Below are 16,785 nucleotides of genomic sequence, written 5' to 3'. Positions count from 1 at the left end.
CCGGTCTTTCTTGTCCTATGTACTCAGTCAAGAATTATTAGTCGCATTGTTTTTCTATGTGTGAAATGGTTCATCGATGTGCGTCTGATGCTGGAGACACGCCTCAAAATACTACTGGTTGCATCGAATATATGGTATTTGGAAGCTCGTTTTGGGTGCCTTCGAATTGCGTGAAAAGAAAGTGTCTTAACTGTCCAAACCGTGGTCAGGGACTTGAAACAAGCACACATGCCCGGTCGAAAAAACACCGATACTCATAAATTTTAGTCGCCAAAAATTCGGTTTTCGGTAGGCATTATTGTTCCAATGCCCTGATTCAACATAAGACGTATTCCATGCGGTTTTGAAAGCCGGTCATCCCATTCATTTATGTTTGGAACCATTCAATTGGGCCGTGCTCATACTGTTCATGATCTCACTCTTCGGACGTCCGATCGACGTCACTCTAAGTCACTTTAATGCCCGTTTGTGAAGCAAAAGCTTCGCAAGCGTTCTTCGGCAGCGTCCGCTGAAGCGCACGATGGCTCTTCCCACTTTCCGTATCTTCGGCAGCGTCCGCTGAAGCGCGCGATGGCTCTTCCCACTTTCCGTATCTTCGGCAGCGTCCGCTGAAGCGCGCGATGGCTCTTCCCACTTTCCGTATCTTCGGCAGCGTCCGCTGAAGCGCGCGATGGCTCTTCCCACTTTCCGTATCTTCGGCAGCGTCCGCTGAAGCGCGCGATGGCTCTTCCCACTTTCCGTATCTTTGGCAGCGTCCGCTGAAGCGCGCGATGGCTCTTCCCACTTTCCGTATCTTCGGCAGCGTCCGCTGAAGCGCGCGATGGCTCTCCCCACTTTCCGTATCTCATGGCAGCCGCAGGATCGTCCCCTTCCGTATCAGCCCTGGTCAGATCACCGGCTCCTCGTGCATTCCGTCTGAAGACCGTGGGGTGGTCAGGTGACCGGCGCACTTCGCTGATGCCGTGACACAGCTTGTCACGGTGGGCCGTGGCACGATGGCATTGCGTGCTGATTGCATGTGAGTCAGCGATGTGTCACATGTTGCGTGAGGCTTAATCGCAAAAAAGAGATCCGCAGCAAAATGTCCGCAAGTCGTTGCACGAACTAGGTGGCTGCACATGACAAACCACCATTGTTTTGGAAAAGTTCTGAATTGATAGATTTGTTCTGAGTGTGCATCAAATGGTATGTCATAACACATGACAGAAAAAAAGCACATTTACGATACTCATCATAGCGGAAATGACGACTCATTTGGGAAATGGGAATAGATTAACTCATTTGCTTCATTACACCTATAACACAAATACAGTGATGTGATTGACCTTATATTTGTAAAAGGCTGTTTTCATGCTTCTCCGTATTTCCGTCGATAATTTCATGCTGCTTGAAATTATGTAAGGAGTGTTTTGCCGTGTTCTTTCCCGCCGGTATCTGTTATGATATCCTATTATTGTCTGCGTTGTCAACGAAGTAGAGAATGCAAAATTTAAATGGGGTATATATGAATATGCATATTTAGTTAGATCCATCAGAAATACATGCTTCGCTCAAATAAAAACACACCTATTGTAAACGTCAGCGTTGCCGTTTTATCGCGCAGTTCATCTTTGGGGGAGGGGAGCAGCAATATAAGACGGGTGACTGAGTATGAGAAAAGATGAATGCCACTCTCAAAATTATCTTCAATACTGCTCTCTCCCCGAAATTGGGTTACTTTCTCGTCATAGCTGGCGGGTTGGATCCTCTCTCAAAAAGGAAATATGAATGGGAAACTACAACACTGACCTCGAAATTGTCGATAAGAAAACGACCTCAAGTGATCATCACTCCACATGTCAATCAAATTTGACGTAGCAAAGACTCATGGTTAAAACATGGCATCTGCAAACGTTTTTGCACGCATCTTCAGGACGATTACACCGAAGGGGATCTCGATCAATCTCCGCTCTTGACTGTCCCGCCTAGACCCATCTCCGGCAGTGACCGCCTCATCCATGCTGACTGATAACCCACTGCATCAAGCAGCGGAAGCGATCTCCCATCAGCACAGCCGAACCGTAATCACGGTCCATCTTCAGCGCGACCCGGGGCGGCCGCGGCGCCCGCTCAGCTGGCCTGGGTCCGCCCCCTGGTGACGTCACAGCGTCAGCTGGCGGCGCCGCCGGCCGGCGCGCGGGCGCTCCAAGTTGCGCGCCGAGCCGGGCGGCGCCGAGTCGTGCGCGCGAGCGCCCAGTGCCAAACGGCGCGTCGAACGTCGCAGGGCTCCGTCGGCGGCGACGTTGGTCGGAGAGTCGGCATCGACTGCGCGCGCCTGTGACTGCCGATTGCGGCGCGGGGTCGCGCCGGGCGCCGCTGCGTGGTGCGGCGCGAGGTCGGGTCGGGTCAGGTCGTGTCGCCTCGGGGTCCGCGCCGTCGCGGGCGCGGGCGAAGTGTCGGTCGGCGCCGGCGCGCAGCGGTGCGTCTCCGTCGGACGCGTGTGTGTCGTCCGGCCGCCGCCGCGTGCGCCCCGTGGCATGCCGCGGCGCTGAGCGCGCCGAGACAATGCTCTCGTTCATGCTGCCCAATGAGGAGAAGGGCTTCAACCTGAACGCGGTGGCGCAGAATGAGGCGGTGTTCCAGGTCACCAACGGCCACAGCGAGGTCAAGACCGAGCTGAGCGGCGACCCGGCCGCGCCGCCGGCTGGCCCGGCTCGCGGCTCGCCCAACAACAACAGCCACCCGGTGCTGGAGACGCCTCTCATCAGTGCCAGTTTGGACAACATGCCGCCGCCGCAGCCGCCGCCGCCGCCGGCGGCCACCGCCCCGCTGCTTAGTCGCGACCTCTCCCTCATGGAGGACTCGTACAGCGACGACGCGGCCACAGAGTCGACGCTGCTGCTGCGCGCCGACGAGCGCGCCGACGAGGTCATGACCCCGAGCACGGAGAACACGCGCTCCTCGCCGTGCGGCGACGAGAAGCCGCTGCTGCCCGTCACCACCGTCTCTGGCAAGACCGGCAAGCTCAAAAGGTCAGTGGCTGCGTCTGCTTTCCCCGGCGTACCCCGCACGGTTCCCCGGGGTGCCCGCGCTGCACTCGCGGCGCACCCTGTGGTGCACCCCGCGGCGCGCCATGCGCCGTGCCCTGCGGTGTCCGCCGGTCGCCGGCGGCCCTCTGTTTATATGCGGGAGGCGGGCCGCCCCCTCCCCGAGCAGCACGGTGGCCGTATCGGCGCCGCGAATCGCCTCGGCACGTGCTAAAAATACGTCCGCCAGATACGGCGTCACTCAGTGTATCTGCCAGTGTATCTGTCAGACGAGGTGACGTGGAGAATGGAGCGGCCTGGGGCTGTCACTGCGGCGCCCGTGGCTCGGCCTCAGCAGTCGTGGAAGACGTCGGAGTCGCGGCGCCTCGAGCCATGACCGAGCCGGACAGCTGGTGGCGTGCTTTGGGCCTCATTTGGTCGGAAGCCTCGCGGCCTAAACGTGCGTGGGGACGAGAATGAGGCTCTGGTGCGGTGTTTTGGTGTGCGTAATGGGCTGCGATGCCGATGTAGGACCACTCTTGCCCGATGCAGCACCGTGCGTGTTTCTTCGCATTATCGCCAACCTTTGTCATGCGACTGTGGCGGGACGCATTGGCAGCCGCCCGAGAAGACCGCCACGCTTTACACCACACGCCTACACTCAAAGGCGAGGACTGATCAGAGGATCAGATCGCACGGACTACGGCTGCAGTCCGACGAGCGGTGGACACGCCTCCCGTCGTTTCGTCGTAACGGACGCGTGTTCACCGCTTCATGCGTCGTCCACCATACGCACATCTACTCCAGCTACAACAACGGCAACTCGGCGGCCTCGGTACTCGCCCCAAGTCGCCCGGCGGTAGTGGAACACCACGTCAACAATGGGATCTGCTTCCAGGCCTGTGCGACACTCGCTGCCATGGCCTTGGATCCAGAACCGGTCGGGCGCCGCGCGGCGGGCGGTGGCGAACATGTCCAGAGCACTGGCGCGTTTCTGCACTGCGAGATCCGCAGCAGGATATCGGCCATCAGGTGGTCGGTTTGAGATCACTGTCGTCGCGTCTATCTATCTCCCCTTCCCCGTCGAAAAACAAGCGAAGGTTAGGAAAGGAATTGGGAGACAGTGAGACCAATACGACAGACAGGCACGATGGGCGCTGACCCGTGGTAACAGCACCCGCTGTGGACACGTCTGGCAAATTACACCTCAAAAGCTCGATAAATAAAACCAATATCGCAAGATGCTCACGCCCGTCACCTTCGACGGCGTCAATCAACAGTCATCCGTCATGATCGCGCTTCCTTCCAAGACGACCCCGTTCCCCCTCCTGTCCTCCCACCACTAGCCAGCTCTGACGACAGTGCCCACGTGATCGCTGCCGCGTGCCAGCGCCGGTCATCAACGGCGGCTTTTTGTGTGGCTCACCGCGGCAAAAACGCGTTCCGGTGCGGCAAAAAGACCGCCGCCCGAGGCTAATTGATTGTTCGCCTTAGCGCCGGTCACTGAGAGGCTTGGGGACACTTTGTGGTTGTCGCTTTGCGTCGTGAACCCCGCCTCTGAGCCGTCCGAACGTCAGAGGTTTTGGTGAAAAGGGTGGGGGGCTGTCTTGATGGGACGGCATCAGGCGATCCGCAAGGCGATTCGACTCACACTAAATCCGTTAGCACGGAAGGCAGGTGGTTTGCCGCGCGTGCCATCACTTTCTGTGAAGCGAGCATGGATGTCGTCATCGTGGGTTCCTCGCACCAACTCAAGGGGCGCTGCATGACCATGGGAGCCCAGACGCTCCAAAACCACGATATGATGGGTTTGTTTTTGTGTATTTTGGTTTGGGTTGATTATTTTATCACCATCGCGCCGAACCAATAGGGTGACCAAACAGTCGACGCAGTCCGGACAAAAAAGCTTGCAGCGACACGCGCCAAATTTCGATCGATGACTGATATCACGTTCGTGGATCTAATAATTACCAGTGTCGGCAGAGGGCCGGGGGGTTTTAATTCGTTTCGTCACACAACTCCACGTGGACAAGCATGCATGTACTAAGTTCCCAAAGTTGGTAATCCAACTGGGCCTGCCCGCCCCGCGCTCTGCCGCTCCTGCAAGCTGCCCCAGTCGGCGGGCAGCGAAGGCCAGCCAGCTTTCCGCGGCGGCGGGCCCTCCGCAACCTGACCAGCGTCGGCTCTCGCTGGTTCGCGCGCACCCGACGCCGGTCGACAGGACCAGAGCCAAATCGATGGGCGCGCTGCGTCGGTCTGGCCGGCTGCCAGTCGGGAGCATTACCAGCCGCAGTTGTGACTATTGCCGCGTGATTAGAGCCGCTGGCTCCGCCGGCTGTGTGCTGACGGCCTCGAGACTCGCCATCTGTGCGCGGTGCTGGCTGAAGGTCAGACGGGTCGTCTTCCGACGACATTGCACTGTCCGTCCCGGCCCCGATGGCCAGGTCATCCTCGATGGTTAGAGCTTGGCCAGGCTCTGTTTGATTCATCCAAGACTCGGTCTACTTCATTCAAAGCCTAACCAAACTGTGACCACTTGCTTATCGTGTTCGAGATCAGGGGCGCAGCCAGGATTTTCTTAACGGAGAGGCCCGGGGCCCGGTGAGCACGCGCCGCACCGATTTTTTTTTACTTTCTGTCGAGTGCCATCTATGGTGAGAAAAACAAAAACAAACAAACTCAAAAGGGGGTCGGGGGGTCGGGCCCCCTCCCTACGCTGCACTCTTGTCCCAGGCTTGTGCTAGACAGTTCGTTCATGCTACAGTTCGTGCTAGACTCAGCTCTGCCTTGACATCATGCATGCAAGAACCTGGTGAGGTCAGCCGGCCCAGTAAGTTCCAGCACCTAACGGTACAACAACAAAACAGGCTCACTTGTTGTGGGTGCTCGAGGACCGCGCTTGATCCAGATCATCCAGATGTTTGGACAGAATCGCGGTGAACGCACCAAATTCTCGCTGATGTTTTAGTTACACTGTTGTCATGAGCGCTCGGTTTCCCAGACGCCCAACGCAGCTCAGTTTCGCGTTGATAGCCACCACTTACTCTGCCCTGCAGACGCCGTTTCAGAGTTGTGCGGTACGATATATGTAACTGGTGCAGCGCAGCGTGCGGTAGCTGGTTGCGTATTGTGCTCAAATGACGCCGTTAACTTTCTAGCTGTGCACGACTTCACATCATGGGTGTGACTATGACGTAAACAAGAGTGACTGTAACCATCTCCTGCCGCATCGGATTTCTCAGGTTATTTCCATTTTCCTTGTTTGGGAGGTTCAGCATAGCGTCGAAAAGCCAGAAACGAGGAAGGAGCTAAGTTGATGGGCAGAGGGGAGGGGGGGGGGGGGCAAGGCGACTTTTGCGTTGCTATTGAGACACCCAAGAAAAAGACATGCGTTCCAAGCGAGCGTTCGGAAGCCACGCTCCGTAACCCAGACGCTACCGCTGGCGGCGCCCCTGCCGGGGGCCACCCAATGCCCTAGTGACCCGAGAAGGTCGGTTTAAATCCCGCGCCGCCCCCGGCGCCGCGCGGTACCAAAATAAACAGGTGGCCATCTGGCTGGGCCGTCAGTGGGCCGGCACCTCTCGGCGCCCGCTGCCAGCGCCGCCGGGAGGCGTCGGCAGCCGGCTCTCGCCACGTTTTTGCAGCGGATTCTGGCGGGCGATGAGACGCTAATGAGGCTGATCAGGTGGGCCTGAGCGGGCCCGCCGCTGTGGGTGTTCTCCGCTGCACGGGTCCGGTCCCGGCGGCGGGGGCTGATCAGGTGGGCCTGAGCGGGCCTGCCGCTGTGGGTGTTCTCCGCTGCACGGGTCCGGTCCGGACGGCGGGGGCTGATCAGGTGGGCCTGAGCGGGCCCGCCGCTGTGGGTGTTCTCCGCTGCACGGGTCCGGTCCGGGCGGCGGGGGCTGATCAGGTGGGCCTGAGCGGGCCTGCCGCTGTGGGTGTTCTCCGCAGCACGGGTCCGGTCCGGACGGCGGGGGCTGATCAGGTGGGCCTGAGCGGGCCCGCCGCTGTGGGTGTTCTCCGCTGCACGGGTCCGGTCCGGGCGGCGGGGGCTGATCAGGTGGGCCTGAGCGGGCCCGCCGCTGTGGGTGTTCTCCGCTGCACGGGTCCGGTCCGGACGGCGGGGGCTGATCAGGTGGGCCTGAGCGGGCCCGCCTCTGTGGGTGCTCTCCCTCCGCTGCACGGGTCCGGTCCGGGCGGCGGAGGCTGATCAGGTGGGCCTGAGCGGGCCTGCCGCTGTGGGTGTTCTCCACTGCACGGGTCCGGTCCGGACGGCGGGGGCTGATCAGGTGGGCCTGAGCGGGCCTGCCGTTGTGGGTGTTCTCCGCTGCACGGGTCCGGTGCGGTCGGCCCTCGGACGGCGCTAGTTTGCCGTAGAGCCAGGGAGCCGTATTAAAGTAGTGATGGCGCCTGGTCGATGAACCGCGCTCGACTCTTACTCGAGCGATAGTCGATGCGTGAGTCAGCAAAATCGGGCTGAGTCAGGCTGAAGACGACTCTTTTGAGTGTGAGGTCAGGTTTGAGTCAAGAGCCGTGCGCAGCCAGAGTGAAGTCGACTCCAGCTGCAATGTGCATGCTGCCAATGGAATAAGGTGGCATACAGGTGACTTGAAATGGCAATGGTACAGGCAAATTGCTCAACGTTCACTGCCCAATATCAACACAGCGTACCTCACACAAGCTGATGACAGTTTTAGGCTTATGCTGATTGTTCACCGGTCACTGGTCACTGGTCATTGGTTGCTGCTTAATGCTGAACAATGTGAGAGGTGCTACAAGGCCAGCTCATGTGATGCGATGAGTTGGCCTTGAGTCAGAACCAGAGTCGGCTCGACTCCGTCTATTTTGGACAGCCAAGGCCACGTGCCGAGACGGCCTCTGCCTGAGGCCGGCTGGAGTCGGAGCTGTAGTCAACTTTGCACGCCGCGGGAAAAAGTCGGAATCGACTCTGCTCAGATGGAGTCGAGCTCATCAAGTCTGCTGCTCGAAACTGGATCGGGCTTGGAGCGGAGACGCGTTCGCCCAACGGCGTTTGTTAGTGCTGTAGACTCCCCGGGTCGGCCCGTTTTGACCGGATCCATGATTTACTGCAGTGCTGCGTTATTCTCGGATCCACGCCAGTTTATTTCAGGGATGAGAGCCGAGTCGAGCCGAGCCTGCGTCGTACCTCGAACGAGCTCCCCGTGGATCGGACCCCGCACCCTCGACCGGAGAGTGCTGTTTCCGGCGGCGGGCCACGAGCCCCACCGTCGGCCCTGCAGACTGCTGTCCCGGATGTTGCACCTGCCTGCCCTCTGGCGGTATTGATCTCGGAACTACGGGCGTGACGTCACAGGCCTGCCCGCGGGAAACCCCGTCGGGGCCAGCCCGGGCGGCGGCGGCGGCGACGGCGCCGGCAGCGGCACGCGGGAGGACGGGGAGGAAGGCCTAGCGCCGCGAACACGAGCGTTTTCTGAACAGCGAGACCAGATGGGGGCTGGATACTTGTGGCTAAAAACCTGTCGCACTGATAGATCATCTGAGCGTTGATGAGCACGGCTCGCAGCTGGCGTGATGTAATTTATCTGTTATGTAGATGCGATATTTGTCAGTGCTAGCAATCACATGTGGCGCTTGGACGACACAACCACGCTTCACGGATGGAGAATAGGCCGATTTGGAAAGTGATACTGATAGCTGAGTGATTGCTGCTCCGAAAAGAACATGAACCATACTCTGTCCAATCACTGCGCATGCGCGTAGCGTCAGGATGTGCCGTTCGCTCGAACAGCATCCCCCGTAGATGACCCGCTTTTTCTCCGACATAATAACGGTCCTTACCAAGACAAGCACGCACTCGGCGCCGGCAACATTCACTCTAGCGCGCACCAGTAACGAGGCGTTATTGTGCTCGCGCGTCCGTTCGGCGCGTGCGTAACGAGGCGTTATTGTTCACATTCCGCACGGCGGGGCCAGACGCGTCGCACGGCGCACGAAACATTGCGGTTTCTGGCGGGGTCGCGGGGTTCTCCGGCGCTGATGTACAGTGACGAATTTGTGGCAGAACGGCAACGATGTGGTCGGGCGTGTTGATGTTGGATGGTTGGTGTTCCTGCCCAATGCGAGATGCCGCAAGCGCAAGACCGCCACTCCGGCGGGCTAATTGCCCCCTGAAGGCTTGATGACGTAATATTTTCTGAAAAAACACCGATGTTTTTATTGCCTGTGAGTTTTGGTTTTCCATGGCGCACCAACCTGCTTTAGGGGTGGACAAAGCGCTTGCGGGAGGAAAATCATCGGCAATGTATTGAACAGTCGTCAGCCACTTGTTGACTTAAACGAGCTAACGACCCACGTATTCCGCTCTCAAGTTGTTTGGCAACTCCAAGACACCCAAGCATCCGTTTAATGTTTATGCTCCATTGCATTTTCGCGAGATTGACGTAGTCGGTAAACAATTTGTTGGCGGTAATTCTGCTGGGCGTCTCGTTGTTTCGGCACGTGTTTTGCTAATGTCCAGGTGTCTCGTTGGAACCGTTGTGTTCGACAGTCATCCCCCACCGGCGGACCAGCCGATGTCGAGGCGCTCAGCATGATCCGCCGACGGCCACCAAGCGGCGAACTGAATAGTCTGTTAATCACGTTATGCTGGATGGAGAGGAATATGATTGTGTATTGCTAGCACCGGCCCGAGGACGACGTGGGCTATGGCAGCAGGTTGTATTGTAAGCATTTTGGACTGGTGCTGACTCGCGTTTTTATGAAATGGATCAATTAGAGTGGGCAAGCTTCGATAGAGCTGACCATATAGTCAGCGAAGAGTTTTTAGCGCTTGGAATGTGGGAGCACTTTCTGCTCTTCGCGGAGGAATGTCAGGCGCCGCGACAGCAGATAACGGATAAGTATCAGCTTCATCATCGGGCCAACGTCGTCACGCCTCGCGTCGCCCGTAAACCACCTGTGACGAGACGAGGCCTCAACCAGAACATGATCTCCCTCCTCGCGGCGCGGCGACAAAGTAGATCTCGAGGCCCAAGTAAGAGCGGTGAGCACTTCATCACCCTACACCCAACTGGTCACGCCTGTCAACAGCGTTCACCAACAAGGCGCTTTTAATGTGAAGCCCGACGCTTACCGAAAACAGTCAACACCTCATCACCTCCGCTAACACGGTCACGCGGCTTTAAAGCGAGGCTTGAACCCATGGAAGCCGCCCGGCGATATCGGCCGTGCGGTAATGAAGCGAAGCCCCCTTCTCTCCACGGGACGTCTGCACCCCGTCTGCACCCCGTCTGCACCCCGTCGCTCTGCGCCTGCCTGACCGGTTTTCTGCGTCGCTCCACGCCGGACCGTGCAGTCATCGCAGTCGGCTTTTAATTGACGGCGCGAACACGTGTGCCCGGGACAAGTGTCCGCCGGCCGTCGACGGTCGATGGCGGACCGCTCGGCGATGACGCACCGCCAGCCCCGCCGCGGGGACCGCTGCCGGACGGCGGCCGCCGTCGGGTCACCACCGCACCACGGAGGGCGAGGTGGTGACCACAGCACCACGGAGGGCGAGGTGGTGAGGTGGTGAGATGGTGAGATCCGGCGGACGGCTCAGGTGGCCAATAGTTGCGAATTAATTATACTTTGATGGTTGAGTAGTTGGCTCGTTCGACCCGCACGTGGGACCCAGGTCCGAACACCGACGGACCCAGGTCCGAACGCGTGGGACCCAGGTCCGAACACCGACTGCGCCATGATCACTGAGCGCTGATTGGCCTCTGCAGTCGCTGACGCTCGATAAAGGGCGTGCGACGACGCGCGTCGCGGTCCCTGAAAAATAGCTCAGACGAAAACTCTGCCCACTGTCTCTGACAGCCACGGGGCGGAACAAACCGGACTCGAATCGAGTTCCCACGCTGGCACGGACCCAGTGATTGTCGCGCTCGCTCGACAGCCGGGAGGCTAAATCACGGACAAACTGCAGCATTTCAGCCATGTCACTGATAGCTGACCCATGACCCTTCCGTTGGCACAGGCAAGGGCCAGGACTGATTTAGCGCGGCTGCGAAACAAGCCAGTCATAATTTGGCCACTTGTCAGCGTTATGTGCTGGCGTGTGCATGGGGTTAGGAAAGCGCGCCCAACGCTAAAAGCCTTCGTGAAGAAGTCATCGCGGATTTTAAAATGCTCGTGATGTCAGCAGACTTGATGCGCATTGCATGACTACCCAGGGTTCTCAGCACGAAGATAGTAATCCCTGCATCGTGAACATTGGCGTCGCAGTGATTAACACACAACGCATTTGGCGGAGATGAAGAAGCTTTGCATCCAACGCCCTGATGTCTATGTTTTGGTGACGAGCCGCCGTGACTCTTAAGAATTCAACGGTCCAAGCCTCTTCATACCGTTCGCCAATCTGCAAGCGACCTTCAGACCCCGGTATGGTACAGCAGATGAAGTTGGAGCTCATCTGCTCTTATAGGAGCAGGCGGCGCTCTAAACCTACCACTCTATCTACTACTCGGACATGGGTCGGACATAGCCCAAAAGCCACTAAGATTTTCATAAACTCGAGTTGCACATTATATGAGAATGTTGGCAACGCTATTTCTTGTTCTGCATTGCCGGATAAAAAAACATGACCAAGGCTGCCCACATTTAAAAAAAGAGATTTTATATCAACCTTTTCGAATGGATGGAATTTCTGAGATTAGAGCTCACGGTAAGCATTACTTGCTGTGTGAGCCCTGAACCCTACCACCCCATCACGCAATTCCAGGTCAACATCGCAAGCCCAGGTCGTGGCAGAATTTGGTGGCGAAAGCTGGACGTGCCGCAATGCTCGACGCGGCCCGTCCTGCCGTCTGATGTCACCTGACCTTAAGCGCGGCCAGTGCCTCTGGTCGCTGGCCATATCTGTGAAGGCCAAATAGCAAACACCGAGCGTCTCAAGCCCATCCTGCCACGGTTGGTTGGATCGGAAGGCATGCGCTTCAACCAGCTGAGGTATCGGGACGAGCATGTGAACATGAACAAACCCCAAAACGGCTCGAATGGCCACCGACCTCAAGCGGAGCCCGGTACCCCACGTGATCTTGTCAACATCTCCTTAACAGTCGCGTTAGGGCTGGCAGAGCGTCACCTGTGTGCTCCCGGCTGTGCCCATAACCAGCCATGGTGAGCAGGCTGCGTCCTGACGCCACCAGAGCTGGCCGCTGGTACGCGCCCTGACGCCACCAGAGGCTGGCCGCTGGACGCGCCCTGACGCCACCAGAGCTGGCCGCTGGTCGGCCATGGCCACCAGAGCTGCCGCTGGTTCGCGCCCTGGCGCCACCAGAGCTGGGGTCGCGCCCTGACGCCACCCAGAGCTGGGCTGGTCGCGCCCTGACGCCCACCAGAGCTGGCCGCTGGACGGCCCTGACGCCGCCGTAGCTGGCCGCTGGTCGCGCCCTGACGCCACCAGCCTTGGCCGCTGGTCGCGTCCCCGCCACAGCGCCGGAGCGACGGCTTGAGCCCCGAGCCCTGAGAGCCTGGCGGCGGTGTCGTACGACGCAGTAGTCTGGGTCCACTACGTCTGGACGGTTGCCAGACCGGCCTTGACACTGACGGCTTGCAGAAGGGGGGGGGGGGGGGGGGCGGGGCGGGCCGAGCGAACGCCGCTCAAAACTAGCCGGGCAGTGCGAGTGAGCGGACTGGCTGGGAGATCACGATGAAACGGGCCGTTGGTCACGAAGAGCCTTGGCGCCGGGACCTCGAGTGACGGCGTGGAGCGAATGTGCGGGGGGTGTGGCAGAGTCGCCGCGGGCGAAACGGGGCGAGCGGTCACGAGCGTGGACCGGCCGAGAAATCACGAAAAATCACGAACACAGAGGCCGTGAGACGCGGGGAGACACTGCCTGGATGTTGAAAGGCTGACTTATCAAGACAATCACGAATAAGCCACTGATTAAATAATCACGGCAGGAACCGATCGGTGACGTTTGTAGTGCCGGGCGGTCTGCCGCCCGTCCGTCACCGTGCTTGACAGATAAGCTGAGCTAAGAGTCGAGAGCTGAGCCGAGCTAACGGGAACCGACCTGATCGGAGCTGAGCTGACAGCAGCCGAAGCCGGTGATTGGCCGCCTGGCGCGGCGATACGCTGCAGCGGCTCTGGCTTTGTCCTGTCCATCTGCTGTCCGCCCGACAGGCTCCGTCGCGTCCGGGGCCCGACACGACTTTGGAAGGGAGGGCCCGACGCCCGTCCGTAGCGGTGCTGTGGCTACCTCCGAGTGGACGCGTGCTGGCGGAGGTAGCCATTTCAGGAACAATGTTGGAGTTAACTGGCTGTGGAACGGCTGCTGAATGACACGCCATGGCCGCTTACTGCTGTTGTGGCCTGGGGGCAGAGGTATACGTGAGCCAGTGAAGACCATTCTCGTGGTCGTCGGCTTTCGAACTCCGCTATAGCAGCACACTCTGTCCGTTATTGGGAAGATAAGCCGAAGGGCTGAATAGCAGGCGCAGTTACATTGCTATCATGAGGTAACTGCGAGAGCAGACCCTCTGCCCCGACCCAGGGATGTGACGAGTCTAGGAGGGGGACTGTGACGGAGGCGCAGCCGGGAACCAATTCCTCCCAATCTGCAGTACATTAGTCTGCATTGTCAGCGTCATCCTGTCCTCCCCTCCCCATCCCTCTCCCTCCCCCCCCCCCCATGCCAGTCTTTCCTCTATTCCAGCTCACGTCGCCACAGTCGGGAGATTTGGGAAGTCGGTGGCCCGCCCCGTACCTATTTATGAACCGCGGTGCTATTTTAAACATGCGCATTCCCGGCGCGCGGCCGTGCTGCGGAAAAATTTCGTCATGCCAGTCGGTTTCGTCTCCTCACCCTCCAACCTCCGCACCGCAAAGTCGGCGTCACCTTTCAATCGGCCCACCACGCTCCGCTTGGACGGCTTCCTCCGGCAAACACGGCGGCTTTAAAGCTCGCCGCCGCCGCGCCGCTGTTGACTCGTCAACCTTATCGGCCCCACACCCGCCTCTCCCCGGCGCCCAAATACAGCCGGTTTGCAGGCGGGGCGCAGCCGGTCCATGGGAGCGGCGTCCAGCGCCGTCCGCGGCGGCGTGCAGTTTGGCGGCGGTGAATCACGTGCCTCCGCGCTGCCGACGGGCACGAGTCACGGAGACGACGTGCTGTCACGCCCGTGACCGTGGGGCCGCGCTTGCCGCGACGTGGCCGCCGCACCCGGAGCGTCCCGGGTCGGCGAGGCGCCGCGGCGAGGAGGCGCGGACGCTTCGAGGTGACCTCTGTGTGTTGGGTGTCGGGTATGTGTGTTGCTTTGCAAGGCTGTGTAGGTAACGAGGTGGAGGGTTGCGCGGTGCGGTTTGAGGAGTCACGCTTGGCTCCAGACCACCGTTGAACACCGTTCGACATTAACTGACAGGTCAGCATGAGCCGCCGTTCGATATTAACTGAGGGTCGGCAATGAGCTGCCGTTCTTCAGTGAGCTGGCAGGTCAGCAGTGACCTGTCGTTCGACAATTAACTGAAAGGTCGGCAGTGAGCTACCGTTCGACATTAACTACCGCTCGTCAGTGAACTACCGTTCGACATTTAACTGACTAGTCGGCAGTGAGTTGCCATTCGACATTTAACTGATAGGTCGGCAGTGAGCGCGTTCGACATTTAACTAACAGGTCGGCAGTGAGCTGCCGTTCGACATTTAACTGACTAGTCGGCAGTGAGTTGCCATTCGACATTTAACTGATAGGTCGGCAGTGAGCCGCCGTTCGACATTTAACTAACAGGTCGGCAGTGAGCCGCCGTTCGACATTTAACTAACAGGTCGGCAGTGAGCTGCCGTTCGACATTAACTGACTAGTCGGCAGTGAGTTGCCATTCGACATTTAACTGATGGTCGGCAGTGAGCCGCCGTTCGACATTTAACTAACAGGTCGGCAGTGAGCTGCCGTTCGACATTTAACGACTAGTCGGCAGTGAGTTGCCATTCGACATTTAACTGATAGGTCGGCAGTGAGCCGCCGTTCGACATTTAATGATAGGTCGGCAGTGAGCCGCCGTTCGACATTTAACTAACAGGTCGGCAGTGAGCTGCCGTTCGACATTTAACTGACTAGTCGGCAGTGAGTTGCCATTCGACATTTAACTGATAGGTCGGCAGTGAGCCGCCGTTCGACATTTAACTAACAGGTCGGCAGTGAGCTGCCGTTCGACATTTAACTGACTAGTCGGCAGTGAGTTGCCATTCGACATTTAACTGATAGGTCGGCAGTGAGCCGCCGTTCGACATTTAACTGATAGGTCGGCAGTGAGCCGCCGTTCGACATTTAACTAACAGGTCGGCAGTGAGCTGCCGTTCGACATTTAACTGACTAGTCGGCAGTGAGTTGCCATTCGACATTTAACTGATAGGTCGGCAGTGAGCCGCCGTTCGACATTTAACTAACAGGTCGGCAGTGAGCTGCCGTTCGACATTTAACTTACCGCTCGTCAGTGACTACCGTTCGACATTTAACTGAATAGTCGGCAGTGAGCTGCCGTTCGACATTAACTGACGGGTCGTCAGTGGGCCGCCGTTCGACATTTAACTGACGGGTCGGCAGTGAGCCGCCGTTCGGTGCCGACGGGCCACCTGCAGACTCCTGGGTTATGGCGTGAGATTGAGGACGAATTGCGGGCGGAGTTGAAGTGGCCATTCAAAGGTCATCGGTTCACCCGAAAGGTCGGTGGTCGGTTGACGGCCGCAAAAATGAGGACAGCTCGGAGCTGTCCCAGTTCAGTGGGCCATGTCAACCGTATGCACAGACTTGACTGGAAGCAGCGGCAACATGATCTTCTCGGCGATTCATACCTCGCTGACCACCTTTTCCCTGATACAATGCATGAGGAAAGTTTGTCGTGTGTTTGCGCGTGGGTTCGCACCGCAGGAAAGCTTTCTGACGAACACTACACGTGTGAGGGTGTTGTCCATAATGACGTCATTCGGCAATCGGCCAGGAAGTCCTATTGGTCGACCACCTAGCAATGACGCAACACCCTACCCGATCGCCGCAGACCTGCGAACCAGGTCGCCGAGGCGGCTTTTATTTATATAAAAGATAGCTGGCGGCTTACTTTTATTTGTAATAATTTCCCTATAAGTCAAATGCTAGCAACTCCGAGGACTCCGCCATGCGAAGGCGCTGGCGCCAGCTGGTGAACCCCCGCCACACGTTATTGACTGTCCACCCTCCCTCCCCCTCCCCGGGCATTGTTCCGACGGGGGCCAACGCGGGGGCGAAGCCAAGTCCGGTGCCAACGCTGCATGGGCCAGTAATTGCGATGTCACCCTAGAACGAACTGCACCTACAATGATAAGTCGCCACGGCCCATATGCGGGCAGTGCTGCCTCTTCGCCCTGCTGGCGCCCAGCCGCCGCAGTGACGAACTGGCAGCACCATTCTGTGCGACACCGGCGTCGTCATTGGCGCCTTAGGCACGCTCAGCTGCTGAGGTCATAGGGCGGCTCCTCCCCTCACCCTGTCAGGAAGGGCAGGTACGGCGGGGACTCGTATCCCGTACCTCTGATCTGCCAGACGCGCAGCTTCACCACTACACTAGCGGCGGCCGTGCTGCGCGACACCGGTGCGCGGCCCCGCTGCGGAACGCTCCCGCGTTGCCGGGCCGAGCAGTTCTGCTCAGTACCGCTCCCACGACCACCCGTTCCCACGTGGGGCGGCTGCAACCGCGGCTGTGACCGCTCCTGGGCCTGCAGGCGCAGCTGACCGCCCCGACGGAAGTGGTCACTTCCGGCCCCGGCTGGGGTCAGGCCAG

At 58.8% G+C, this 16,785-nt stretch overlaps 1 protein-coding gene across 1 annotated transcript in view; it reads left to right on the top strand.

The window, feature by feature from the left end:
• The first annotated feature begins 2,216 nt into the window (after window positions 1-2,216).
• LOC119105294 (fibrous sheath CABYR-binding protein) overlaps window positions 2,217-16,785 on the top strand; it is a 111,623-nt gene continuing 97,054 nt past the window's right edge. Inside the window, exon 1 of the mRNA XM_037228761.1 lies at window positions 2,217-3,011. Within this exon, the coding sequence (XP_037084656.1) occupies window positions 2,545-3,011 (467 nt within the window). The 5' untranslated portion in view covers window positions 2,217-2,544. The remainder of the gene's footprint in view (window positions 3,012-16,785) is intronic.

The sequence above is a fragment of the Pollicipes pollicipes genome, unplaced genomic scaffold (assembly GCF_011947565.3).
Source record: "Pollicipes pollicipes isolate AB1234 unplaced genomic scaffold, Ppol_2.1 Scaffold_6138;HRSCAF=7277_pilon_pilon_pilon, whole genome shotgun sequence".
Taxonomy (NCBI): domain Eukaryota; kingdom Metazoa; phylum Arthropoda; class Thecostraca; order Pollicipedomorpha; family Pollicipedidae; genus Pollicipes; species Pollicipes pollicipes.
This window is presented reverse-complemented; position numbering and strand designations above follow the sequence as displayed.